Source organism: Carya illinoinensis, chromosome 5 (genome assembly GCF_018687715.1).
Source record: "Carya illinoinensis cultivar Pawnee chromosome 5, C.illinoinensisPawnee_v1, whole genome shotgun sequence".
Taxonomy (NCBI): domain Eukaryota; kingdom Viridiplantae; phylum Streptophyta; class Magnoliopsida; order Fagales; family Juglandaceae; genus Carya; species Carya illinoinensis.
Genome location: NC_056756.1, coordinates 838,213 through 851,755, shown reverse-complemented (window position 1 = coordinate 851,755; position 13,543 = coordinate 838,213). Strand labels below are relative to the sequence as shown.

General features: G+C 35.8%; 4 protein-coding genes across 4 annotated transcripts; all 4 read right to left on the bottom strand.

The window, feature by feature from the left end:
* Positions 1 to 2,244: 2,244 nt before the first annotated feature.
* LOC122309208 (protein FAR-RED IMPAIRED RESPONSE 1-like) lies at positions 2,245 to 4,273 on the bottom strand. Its single transcript, XM_043122594.1, has 3 exons — positions 2,825 to 4,273; positions 2,524 to 2,601; positions 2,245 to 2,409 (listed from the first exon to the last, which is right to left on the bottom strand). Exons 1-3 carry the CDS (start codon positions 4,271 to 4,273, stop codon positions 2,245 to 2,247), a joined length of 1,692 nt encoding a protein of 563 aa, XP_042978528.1.
* Positions 4,270 to 4,980, bottom strand: LOC122309206 (protein FAR1-RELATED SEQUENCE 5-like). Its single transcript, XM_043122593.1, has one exon. The coding sequence runs from the start codon at positions 4,978 to 4,980 to the stop codon at positions 4,270 to 4,272; it is 711 nt and encodes a 236-aa protein (XP_042978527.1).
* Positions 4,981 to 8,055: 3,075 nt separating this feature from the next.
* LOC122309202 (protein DMP3-like) lies at positions 8,056 to 9,268 on the bottom strand. Its single transcript, XM_043122587.1, has one exon. The coding sequence runs from the start codon at positions 9,000 to 9,002 to the stop codon at positions 8,313 to 8,315; it is 690 nt and encodes a 229-aa protein (XP_042978521.1). The 5' UTR covers positions 9,003 to 9,268; the 3' UTR covers positions 8,056 to 8,312.
* Positions 9,269 to 12,197: 2,929 nt separating this feature from the next.
* LOC122310882 (protein DMP5-like) lies at positions 12,198 to 13,403 on the bottom strand. Its single transcript, XM_043125117.1, has one exon. The coding sequence runs from the start codon at positions 13,103 to 13,105 to the stop codon at positions 12,425 to 12,427; it is 681 nt and encodes a 226-aa protein (XP_042981051.1). The 5' UTR covers positions 13,106 to 13,403; the 3' UTR covers positions 12,198 to 12,424.
* Between the last annotated feature and the right edge of the window lie 140 nt (positions 13,404 to 13,543).

The following is a 13,543-nucleotide window of genomic DNA, read 5'->3' as shown; positions in this document are numbered from 1 at the left end:
ACTTGGTTTAGAAAATGTATGTTAACTTGAATGAAAAAGGCAACAGGGGACTTGGTTTAGAAAAACTATAGGCCCTTCATTTGGTGTTTCTTGTAAAAACGTTTAGGAAAAAAAATTCTGTTTAGTTTGTAAGACTTATATTAATTAGTGTGAAGTGGTTTCTATGAAACATAGTTTAAGGAAATGCTAATGAGAATCAATAATTTCTGGTACTTTGAACACAACTGTTTAGAAAGCAAAATTCTGCTTATAATGGCTGAATAATTTGCACACTTTAGGTAAGCTCAAATTGATAACAAGAATCCTAAATACCTGAATATGCCATATTTTGGACAGTCTCCTGATTATATTTAGCTATATAAGAATCCAAATACGAATATTTTCATCTCATCTCTAACCTGTGCAGTAGATAGGCAACCAATGTGGAGTTGTCGAGTTTAACATCATCATATGAGAAAAAAAAAAAATAGTAAGCAAAAAGGTAATATAATACACATTTGGATGTGGACGATCTGTTCTACTAGACATGTTGTTTATAAGCTTTATAAGCTTTTTCTTACCAGAAGGAGGAGTATATTAAAGAATCCAAAACAACCACTATTATTTTTTTTAAAAGTGCTAGACAACTACTTTTCGTGTTCTCTTTGTATATGAACAACAATGCTTGAGTCACGTAGTGAAAATTGCTCAAGCTCAGGAAAGTCAGCAGTTCAGTACCCAATTTGTTACTGTGGAATTAAAGCTTGTCAAAGAACTGCGCATACGGAGGGAAATGAGGGGCGGCGGTTTTTTGGATGCCAAAACTATACGGTGAGATTTACTTTACTCTTGTTGCCCTCATATCATATTTCATGGCTGTTGATAGTGTTGTTTGCCTAAATTTAAATGGAAATTTATTTTTGCAGTCTGGGAAGTCTTGTGGATACTTCTGCTGGTACGACCCTGAAATACCATCATATTGCCAAAAAACTATCAAACGATTGCAACACTCAATTGATAAATTAAAAGTTGAAGTTGAGAAGATCCAAGCATCAATGGATATCCAAAGTTTGAATCATCGACTAGAAATAGAGGCCGAGAAGCGCAAGAGGCAACTGGAGAAGGCTACCTACGTGTTAACAATTTCATTGTCGTGGTTTTTCTTTGTTGGGTTGCTTATATCTAGTTGTGGTTGGTTCAAAGGAAAATGTTAATATAGTTGTAGAAGTATTTTGGTTTGGAAAGTCTATTTGTATGTGGAAGGTCTTTGTATTTTGTGGAAGGTCTTGTGTTGATGTTGCTGGAAAGTTGTAAGTTGTAGCTGGAACTTCCAATATCATTGTGGAAGCTCTTTGTATTTTGTGAAAACGATGTGTATTTGTGCATATTAATGAAAAAGTGGTTTGTATTTGCAAGTGTTTGTTATTATCCCTTTCTTGAAGACTGAATCTGTGCATTCAAGTGGCAGTTGCTATTATATCTTGTTATAAACAGCTACTCCTAAACCAACAAACCAACAAACCAAAAACCTGGAAGTTTTAAATAAATAACATCCTACCCGAATATTTCATTAAAAACCTGGAAGTTTCATTTATTCAAATATTACAACAATACTATAATATGGATGTTCTACCATATCATCCAACTGGACCCTTCATAACAGTATAAATACAATATCACTATACAATATACCCTTCAATATACCCTTCAATATCACTATACAAAATACAAGAATCATAACAGTATAAATAGTTTACCACTATACAATATACATGGATAACTGTATAAATACAATATCACTATACAATATACATGGATAACTGTATAAATACAATATCACTATACAATATACATGGATAATTGTATAAATATAATATCACAATACAATATACATGGATAACAATATAAATAGAATATCACAATACAAGATAAATACATTTCAATATAAATACAACACCATGCCCATCAAATAAACAACTGGCAGGTACGATGCTAGAGATGAAAAATGGAGTTATCATATACTTAAAGATTTCTTTAAGCCAATGGCAGTTGAGGCCACAGTATATTCGACAAGTGACTACATATTTTATATACAAGTCAGGATGATCACATTCAAAAGCTAGGCTAAATATACATGCAACAGCCCCTCCTATATAAAAATAAAAGTTGTTCATTTACAAAAAAAATGATCATCCCAAGATTCAAAATACAAAAAACTTCATTTCCACTTATGCTGGACAACAACACACTATAAATACAACACCATCATGGCTGCCACCATCTAGGCTGATATAGATCATCCTGATCCGAGGCATTCAACTGATCCACTGGTTGCAATTGTACTGGATGTGGACGAGCAGTTGAGGGAGTACAAAAAAAATCTGGCGCATGTGTCCAAACTTGGCTTTCTTGATCATGTAGCCAGGATACCTAAAAAAATAATCGCTCAAACATCAATTATTGGGTTCTATATATAAATATAAGTATCTAGAAAATAATACTTAGCAAAAACATAAATACAACACTAAAGTAACATGTAAGTACCTGAGTTTGTGGAACCTCATGCTGTGTGTCGCTCATACTGTAATTTCGTCTATCTTCTCTTGATAAGTGACTACTCCTCTATGCATATCAACAAATATAGAGAATAATTTCTTAGGCCTAAGATAAAAAAATTTCCTTTCTAAACTATCAAGCTGGAACTTCCATTAACGTAGGCAATCTAGGAAAAATAAAATACTTCTTACAATACATGATTCAACTAGACCAGTTGTGAAATTATGAACTAACTACTAGTATCACAAAAATTCATAGTCGTGTAAAAAATATTAATACAATAATCAACCTCAGTTGTGGACAGTCTCCTTCTAGTACTCGGTTTCTTGAGAGCCTTCTCAACGGGGTGTGTTCTTCTCTTAGTTGTGGGTCTCCCTTTACTCCGAACAACTAACGGACTAAGAACTTTGCCTGTTGTGCCATCCATGGGAGTAACCTCACCAGCTGTGGAAGTACCCACATTTGGATCGTCATCCGGGTACTCGGACTTCAACTGTTCTAGCTGACCTATCAGTTTCACACAATTTCTCTCGGTCTTTGCGGCATTTGAACAAAGTTTATAGAAACAATTTTGGATCCGATCAAATCTTTGCCTCTCAGGGTTGCTCGTCGCCTCATAACTACTTTTTACATTGACATAGTGTCTCTTTATATCCTTCCTCCACCGATCCAAAATGTACTTCGGTGGAACTTCACCCTTGTCTAACTGTGCCAGAATACGAAGAGCATGTCGACATAATATTCCCCTAAACTCAAACAATTTGCAGGTGCATGTAATATCTAGGGGATTTTCTCCATATACACACACAAAATAGTTTACACGTTTAATGCATCCATCACTCACTTTAATCTCATCCCCGACTACGAATGTATGTCCAGCACCATCACCACCTAAATATGAGATAGTCAAATATAAAAAGCCTCGAAATTCTTCTTGGACTTCCTTAAACTTGGAAATTGTATATATTTCTTGAAATTGCTTCTCGATAGGATAGTGAGATATGCAAGGAATCTCAGTATTAAATGAATTGAAGTCAGCAATTGCTTCATTCTCTGCCTTCCTCCGAAGGGCTGAATCGTACTGATCAACAAATTCTTTCAATGTGGTCCTAGAGTGAACGTAGTCATCAAAAAATGCATTCATGCTCTCACTTCGTTGAGTGGTTGACATTCCGGCCCAAAATGTATTTTTAACGTACGCTGGCACCCAAAACTGCCTATCAGCATAAAGCGATCCCAACCAAGCATTATCGCGAAGATCATTGGTTTCAATCAAATATGCCCATCGTTCTTCAAACTCATTCTCACTTAATGAGTCATACACACATTTGTGTAGACTATCTTTGATCTTGTCATATCGAGAATGTGATCCAAACTTCTCCGGAAGCTTCTTCATAATATGCCACAAACAAGAGCGATGCCTAGAAGATGGAAACACCCTCGCAATTGCAAGTTTCATTGCCTTATCTTGGTTTGTAATAATTGCATTTGGTGGTCGGTCATTCATACACTTCAACCATGACTCAAACAACCACTCAAAAGTATTTGCATCCTCATTGGATATCAATCCACACCCGAATAGGATTGACTGACCATGATGGTTCACACCCACAAATGGCGCAAATGGCATTTTATAAGCGTTGGTCAGGTATGTTGTATCAAAAGTGATAACATCCCCGAATGATTGATACGCAGCTCTACTTCGGGCGTCTGCCCAAAACACATTCTTCAACCTCATGTCAGGGCCCACATCGATCGCATAAAAAAATTCTGCATTTTTTTCTGCATATCTTGGAAGTAGTTAGTTAGAGCTTCAACGCCTCCAACTCCGAGGCGAAGTTGTCGTGCTTTCTCAATGTAGTTTTGACATTCCTTTTGCCCATATGGCACATTCTCATACCCCCCCGCTTCAACAACTACACTCTGGAAAGTTTTTGACGTACGTATTCCGGCTTCATCATTTATTTCAAGCCTCTTAGCCACACAAGCATCTAGCTTCTTGAAACATCTAAAGTGTCTTGCTTTTCCTGGACTACAATAATGTGTGTGATCCAAGATTACACTAGACAAGGTATATCTGCCATCCTCATTCAAAACTGCATTAACTCTTGCTTTACACCCTACCCTCTCTGTTTGTCTTGGCTTTAGGATATTGGAAGCCTGACTCTTTACTGTGCCTTGCCGCGCACATACCAATGTAAACCATCGAACCCTCCCATCTTCGCTTTGTCTAGAATTCCTTCTGCGAACTCCGAACCCTTTATGTTTAGCATATTTCATATAGTAAGACCGGACTTCTTCCTCACTAGAAAAAGTCATTCCAACATTAGGTTCCTCGACATCATCATCAGCCTTAGGTTCTTCGACACCATCATTATTATTAGGCCCATCATCAACCACTATTTCATCATACTCATCATCCGTCAACTGTACAAAAGAAGCCATATCAACTCAGCCTTAGAGAACCTACAATTAGTATCGATAATTGAATTAGCATATCATTTTATATGCCCTCATATTATTGACATGAGAAATTATAAATACCATTATATTAGTATCCAAAGATTTATTTTGCATTTTATGTCATATAAACATAAAGTGTAGGTGCTTGACCATTAACTATAATAATTGACCTATTAAATATCATGTCTATTTAATTAATACAAGCTACCCATCTAAGATTGGTTTCAATCAAATTGCATTAGCACGTAAAATAACTATAAGGAAACTAAATAGGAGATACTTTTTACTACTTTATCTTACTGATATTCTGTTTCAAAACCATGAACTCGGTAACTAATCACATCACCATACTAACAAATAAAACAAAAAAATAAATGAGATTTTTTCTACTGTAAATAAGTCTGAGATTTTCTTTTTCTGCCATCCCAATTTGGTAGTACAGCTTCTTTGTCTTTATGACAAACAAAATGCATGGTTTTAAAATTTTTTACAGTTAAAACATCCTACACAAACCTTTTTAAAGTAGATGGAATATAGCATCAGATTTTTTTACACAACTTCAACTAAAAGGTGGCACCTTTACATACGTTAATTCATAAGGATAACTTGGAAACTAAAAGGTGGCACCTTTACGTATGTTAATACAAAAATGTGGCTATTTAAGGACAATGGCCCTTTACGGAATCTATACCCAAGAAACAAAGTTGCTATAGCAGAATATTTACAGAGAGCAAATCACAGATGAGAATCAGTGGATGGATGGGATATTGATACACATTTACAACGTAAATTTTGCAACACTCAATGTGCAGTGAACTATCATTTTACCTGAACCTGCCGTGGAGTGAATGGCATTGTCGGAGGGCTGAATCAGAAACAGAGTGGATGGGTTTTTCGGTCCCCTCTTTCGGATTCCTCCAGCTTTTTGAACTACTGTGTGGGACCTTTTATCGCCGGAGATGGGCCAAGTTTGGTGGTCGGTGCTGTGAAGTTGGGGGCCGTGGATGGATGGGATGTGATTTCCTCTTGGGAAGGAAGGAGACGTGTGTAATGGGAGGAGACAGTGTACGTACTGGGAGAAACCAAAACGCAGCGGGAAAGTTTTCTCACTTGCCACGTCAGAACTAAAATATAATTTCCACGTCGAGCGGTAAACAAATGCGGTCACCTTCAGGCGGCAGACTAGCTTTATTCTTTCATTATTAATCTGTGAGACACTGGCCCGGACCCACGCTACCCATTTTGGATATGAGCAAAACTACAAATCAGTTGTCATACGCATCCTACGCCCCACATTTTATTTTTATAAGACAAGATAGTGTTTTTCATTAAAAAAAAAAAATTATTTATAAATCTCATATAACACATATTTTTTTTTAAATTTTTTTATTAAATATATAGTATATAAGTAATAAATATAAAAATTCAATGATTTTAAGAAAAATAAAACTAAAAATTCTTTTAAAATAATAAAAAAATAAAAAATTATGTGGTATGTAGTATATAAAATTTATAAATAATAAATTTCATTTTTTATAAAATGTATAAATTTTTTATAAGATGTAAGATGTGAACAGCGGTAACGAAAAGATTTATTCTTTTAGACGTACATTCCACGCTCACAGTTTTTTTTTTTTTTTTTTTAGATATTAGGGAGAGGGATCAAACCCAAGACCTCTCTTATGGAGGTTGGGTCTCATGCCATCTGAGTCACATGCTCTTGGCACGCCCACAATTGCCATTGCCATCGCGATTCGCGCAGCTCATGAAGTGAAAAGTTGAAGTCGAGTCCTGCCTCTCAAACTGCGAATTACAATTGAAGATAAGATACTTCATATTTTTAAAATTTTCAGCATGTTTATTATAAAAATAGTGAAGAAAAAGGTTGCAAAGGGGAATTCACATATTAGAAAAAGGCTTTTAAAAAATAATAAAACATAGATTACTAACTACAATTTAGTATAAATTTGTGTAGCATATTTCTATTTAAGCAAAGATAATCAAAAGCTGTCGAAATTAAGGGATACTGTCCCAAAGACAAGCAGATCATTTTGAGTAAATAAAAAAAAAATAGATATATATATATATATGTGTGTGTGTGTGGGTGTGCGTGTAGGTATAATTTATCTTTTTTATATTGACAGGCTGAAATAAATAAATAAATATATCGTTTAAATATATATTCATTGATTTAGTTCATATCCTAATATAAGATTCCGTCTTGAAATTCGTGTATGATTTATATGGAAATTGCTATTTACACAAAAATATATATATAAATTTTATAAAATTTATTTTATAATAAAAATAATTTTATAATATATCGTATTACATTAAATTATATTAATTTAGAAATTTATTTTTATATAATTTTTTTATAATTAAAATATTTCCGTATTCAAAATAGTTAATTGGTGGCATAAATAACCATTTAACAAACTATCATACATATTTATTATTGTTGGATAACTTGCAATATTAATTGATTTCTTGATCTAAGTCGACGCATAACGACGTCGTCTAAATTGTTAGTATTATTTTGGTACTCAAGCACCTGAGAAACATGCAGGATATTGAAGGAATTTTTTTCAATTATTTGAACATTATTGGAAAAATAATAGTAGATCATGAAATATTGAAAAGCGGAAAAATTTATATCACAATTAAAAGATGAAATATTTTTTCTTGCAAGGGACTGGAAATTAATATTTGAGAATTAACTGATCAAGACTTTAAATTTTAATACAAATTAATTAAATACTGAATAAATATTTTAATGCTAATGGTTAATATTTTGATTATTATTATTATTTATCATTATAATTATCAGATGAATAAAGACTTAATTAATTTTATCTATTTATTAATCAGTTTATGTCAAATCGTACGTTGGTGAAATAAATGATGAAAGTATCATATATATATATATATATATATGTATATATATATATACACACACTCATGTGGTTTTTATTTTTTTACAAGCAACACATTATTTTCTCTTGCCAACAGTTTCAGTATCAATATAATCTTGAGGTCATTGCCGTTAAGATCATATGCACTAAAAAAACTTGATATTAATGCAAGCTGCAAACATGGCAATTAAGGGTTACGTACGCGGCTTCAAAACACGTACGTGTGAACTGTAGAAGTCATACAAGTCATCGCCAGTGCTCTTCAAAAAAACAAAAAAAAAACATGGACAGCCATCTAAAACTGTCCCTTAGGGCCTATGTTTCAAAAGAGTAAACCAACCAAGAAATTAAGAAAAGCATCAAGGTATATGACAAAGGTTGCAATGAAATGACATTAAATTATTTGCCTGGCGTGACAGGGTATCCAATGCCATTCCTTCTGGTGGGGAAGACCACAAACATCAGGCTGCAAATCAGTCCAAAACCCACCGGAACAATGTCCAAAACCTCCTCAATCTCACGCCCCGGCGTTGGATAAAGGCACTGCAACACGTTCTTATCCCTCATAGCTACCGCTCCGAACACCAGAACTGATAACACAGCATGAACCCAATCAATGAATCTTATTTTATAGCTGCTCAAATTCGGCAAGCCTGATGGATTGGAAGGGCCTGGATAGTCGAACAGCCACATCCCTTTGAAGGTCGCGAGGCCGTGGTAGACTTGCCCGTCCGATGCCTTCACCGTGTCCGTGAAGCTCGCGGCGAAGCATGAAACGGCGAGGATGACAAGGAGGATGGCCGTCATGGGGCGAGTGGCGGAGTCGCAAGCACCGTTTTGGGTGAAGACGGGAATGAGAAGTTGGAATGCTAGGAGGGTGCCTGAGGGTAGGAGCTTGGCTAGGTTGGCTGTCCCTTCTAAGGTTTGGGAGATGGCACGTTGTGAGAAAGATTTCTGGCGTAGTAGAGGGGCTTTAATTGGGGTGTCGGGATCGGTGTCGGATGAGAGGGGTGACGGGATCGGCGGTGCAGGTTTGTCAGCAGTGGATGATTGATTTTTGGATGTGGATCTTGGTCTAAGGTTAGACATATTTGGGTATCTGGGAAAAGATCTGTTGGGGATGAAAAGAACACGAATTTAAAAGATCTCCGAAGCTAAGTCGTGAGAAAATGGGGGTTTGTTGGTGGTGGTAGAAAGTAGGCCCGTCTGATGTGAGAGTCTGTAGCAATTGAAGGAACCGGCTACCTGAGAAAGAACTTCCGAGTACTTTGTGGTGAAGTACTAGCTATAGTACTGGTGGCTAGCAGCCTGACAGGAGGATTAGGATAAGAGAGGTTGACTTTCGAACATGAGAGTGGGAATTGTCATAAGAATATAGTACAGCTAGCTATCATGGGGTTAGGCTCAATTTCGTTATCGTTATCTCGGAAGTGGTTAATGGGTCGTTTCCTTCAAGTTTTCCGATAATTTTATGACTAAATTAATAAAAGCGACGACTTCAATGTTCAATCGTGGCTGATTGGAAAGTACAGTTTTGCACTTGCGTGACGATATATAATGTGAAGAATATGATATATATATATATATATATAGTGACGTGCCCATGTATGTATATCTGATAATTCCACCATTTTCTTATTTGAGAATTACTATTCCCTAATATATATACCAGTAGCTAGTCGTTGGATAAACCTTACAGCATGCATGATGATGTGATAGAACGGGACAGAACCAAGTCAACCCTAGATACATATATAATATAGCAGTACGTACGACGTTAAGCTTCCATACATCCTGCAGGTATCTTGGGTTAGTTAAAATTTGTATTGATCTAGCTAGCTAGCACGTACGCCTTGTCAAGTGATTGGAAGCGTTGAAGCAAGCGGATGATATATACCTCGAATTTAGCAGGTATATTGACAAGTCATGTACACCATAGTGCATGCAGTAGATCCTTGTTCTCCATGCATGCATGCAGCCTCACCTTGGGTACTCCAAAATTAAGCCCCAGCAGATAGCTAAAATTCACTCACATATATATAGCTAGCTCCTAGAAATTCATGGCATGAAGCATCGAAATTAACTAGGCTGCAGCCAACTTAGAAGAGATTGGAGAGAGTGCTGGATATATCATCCGAAGTACCATATAGATCAGACATGATTTTTATAATCAAGCAAGCGTTTCATGAGTATTTCGTAACAAGGTATAGGACAAATTAACCCATGTGATCAAACTGCAAACAACCATATTTTATGGTTTGGTGGAACAGTTGAGACCACGTTGTGTATATTATATATTTGCATGCCTCGTCATGCACTTAATGTATAGACAATACATATTCTAGTTAAATGACAGACGACGTTTCAGTATTTCGTGCCAAGGTATATACATATGACAAACCCATGCATGTAGTACTTAAAACTGCAAATTGCCATATTTTCTTTTCTTTTCCTTTTCTATAAAGCCAAATTTGCCACACTTTTCAAGTGTGCCCACCAAAACCCAATGATCTTTTTGAGATTCTTTCTTTCTTTCTTTTTTCTAATAGTGAAATTAAAGCTGGTTTGGTCTCGATCTGTTTCAACCGCGATTACGAACGTTGGATATTATATGTATATATGCTAGCTTCCATGCGCGCGTATATATATATATATATATAGTGTCACCAGAAAATGTGCCCTGGGAAAGATCCTGGAAATTAATCTCCTCCATTAATCCAATATTATAAATGTGATTTTAAGTACTAAGATCGATCGATATCGTTAATGGTAAGACAATGATCATCGACGTCATGTTTAAGTTCTTTTAATTTGAGAGCTTAAAACTAGAAAACCCTAAAAATGATAATCATGTGCATATATATGAGTTTGTTGCATATTCATTTTCTAAGTAGAGGAATAGGATCATGATCTCTGTGAGGAGGCCAGCCCTGTCATATACGTCACTTGTCCTCATGGGGTTGAAGGACTAGCTCTTCACTGATCTTGACAGTGATAATTGTTGTTTTTTATATTATACTTTAGTTAGGTATTCCTTTTGACACATGATTATGTCGTGGCCGGCCATGTGTATATATATATATGTATATGTATATATGCAATGATCGATGCAGGCCTTTAAGCTGGGAACAACATTAATATTCCTATTCTTTTGTTTCTTTCACAAGATACAACCCATACACGAAGTAATTAATTAAGCTGGCTTTTTCTTTAGAGAGAAAAAGGATATTGCTTGTGTTTTGTTTAATATTAATTCTTGTCCAAATAAAATAAAATAAAATAAAATAAAGGCATGAAGATTGATTAATATTATATTTTGTTTCAAGTTCGAATTTGAATTAAATAATCTCTTCATGTATATATGAATCTAGCTAATTATAATGGGTTGAATTTAATGTAGTACTTGATCTGTTAATGGAAATCATGATCGATCAGGGGATTAATGTTAAAGATTTAATTAAAACTTTTGGATCCCAACTTCAGATTCATCGTTCTCAATCTCTTAATTCATTCAAGTCCAGTCCTAACCGTACCGCGTAGATGTGTGAAAATTGAAAAGTATGGGTAAAACAAAGTCAAGCCAATATTAAAATAGGTTAGGTTACAGCAAATTTACTGCATGGAGAGTTTAGAAAAATAATTAAAAATTAATTCGGGTTGAAAAAATCAAAAGTACTTATCCGGAATTATTCACATATAATATAATTTCTAGCCTAATTTGACGGTTACCTAACCTGATAATTATCATTTTCCGAAAGAATAATTGCATGTTTGACGTAGGAAAGTTTCACAGGTTATACGTACGAACAAAGATTCATTTGATTGCATTGTATATATATATATTTTCTCAACTAATTTTGGATTGATCATGATCATGATGATCCATGCAAAGGGCATTCTAACTTTCGACATACAAAACGATCGATCGATTTGATTAACTTTCAAACTGATGATCATAAAAATGGTTATAAAATTGACCAAACCATAGCTTGATGCATCAATATTGTGACGACGTACGTTCTCGATCATTGAATATAATTTTGGTTCTTTGGTGCACCTCAAGATCATAATATTATTGCAGATACACCTTATATATTATAATATTCATTTCATTATTTGACTCATAATTTCGATGTGGAATATTAATCTTAGGTGAAATTTGACGATTTCCTGTTTCTAGATGATCGATCTCCAGTCATTCGATTCCAACCTACGTTAATCTTAGTTGACCAACAATTGTAGAGATGAGAATATATATAAAAAAAAACAAAAACAAAACAAAAACATAAGAACACCGACAACCCAATTGATCTTAATTAACGAAATTCGTTGAATTCAAGTGATTGATATTCTTGCTCCTGAATCAATTAATCTTGCATCTTACACTATCTTCCAACTAAAACAAAATATACAAATTAATTAGAAGAAAATCTTCGATCGATCGTAAATAATTATTAAATCAAAATGCTTACAAAAAGAAAAAAAAAAAAAAAACAAAATGGAGAATGAATTTAATTGCCTGCTGTTACAGGGTACCCAATGCCGTGTCTCCTAGTGGGGAAAACCACAAACAAGAGACTGCAAATGAGCCCAACCCCAACTGGAACAATGTTCAAAACCTCCTGAGTCTGCTGCCCGGGCTGTGGATAAAGGCATTGAAAAACATTCTTATCCTTCAGAGCCACAGCACCAAACACCAGCACAGATAAAACCGCATGAATCCCATCAATCGCCCTTATTCTAAACTTGCTCAAATCCGGCAGTCCAGCGCCCGAAGCGTCCGGGTAATCAAACAGCCACAACCCTTTGAAGGTGGTGAAGCCATAGTAGACTCGTCCATCCGAGGCCTTGATACTGTCGGTGAAGGATGCCAGGAAACATGACAGGGCAAGGAGGACAAGGAGGACGACTGTCATGTAGCGCGTGGCGGAGTCACAAGCGCCGTTGTTCGTGAAGACTGGGGTGAGGATTTGGAAGGCGAGGAGGGTCCCCGTGGGAAGGAGATTGGCTAAGTTGGCGGCTGTGCTTGTCAGGGATTGCGTTGCCCGCTGTTGCACAGAGGGCTGGCGTTGTGGTGGGGCTTTTGAGGAATCGGAGTCGGTATCAACGGCGGAGGGGGTTGGGGCGTCGTTGTTTGTTTCTTTTAAGGATGGTTGCTTGGTGGCTGCGGATCTTGGTCTAAGACTAGACATTTTTTGTGGGTGTAATTTGGATTAGATATTGGTGGTGAAGGTATATATGAATGTATGGTGTTAAGTCTTGGGTATATAGTTGTCTCTTGTCTATATAGAAGATGGAAAATGGGGGTGACGGTGGGGAGTTTCAGGAATATTGAGACTGAGTTGGGGAAAATGGAACAAGAAGTGGAGGATGTGAGGGATGCTTGGGGACCAAATGAATCTATATATATATATATATAGAAGGGCTTTGAGGTTGATTGTTGAACACGAATTAGGCGTGCCCATGCTACTTCCGTGGAGTTTCCTGTTGCTTTTGGTTAAGAAAAGAGAAGAACAGATACACATGATAAGAGCCAAGGTTGACAACTTCTCACTTCACGTGGTGGAACTCTTCAATTTATATGTAAAGCTAAAAACTCGTTTTCTCATGCGTCAAGTTAAATGTCATAA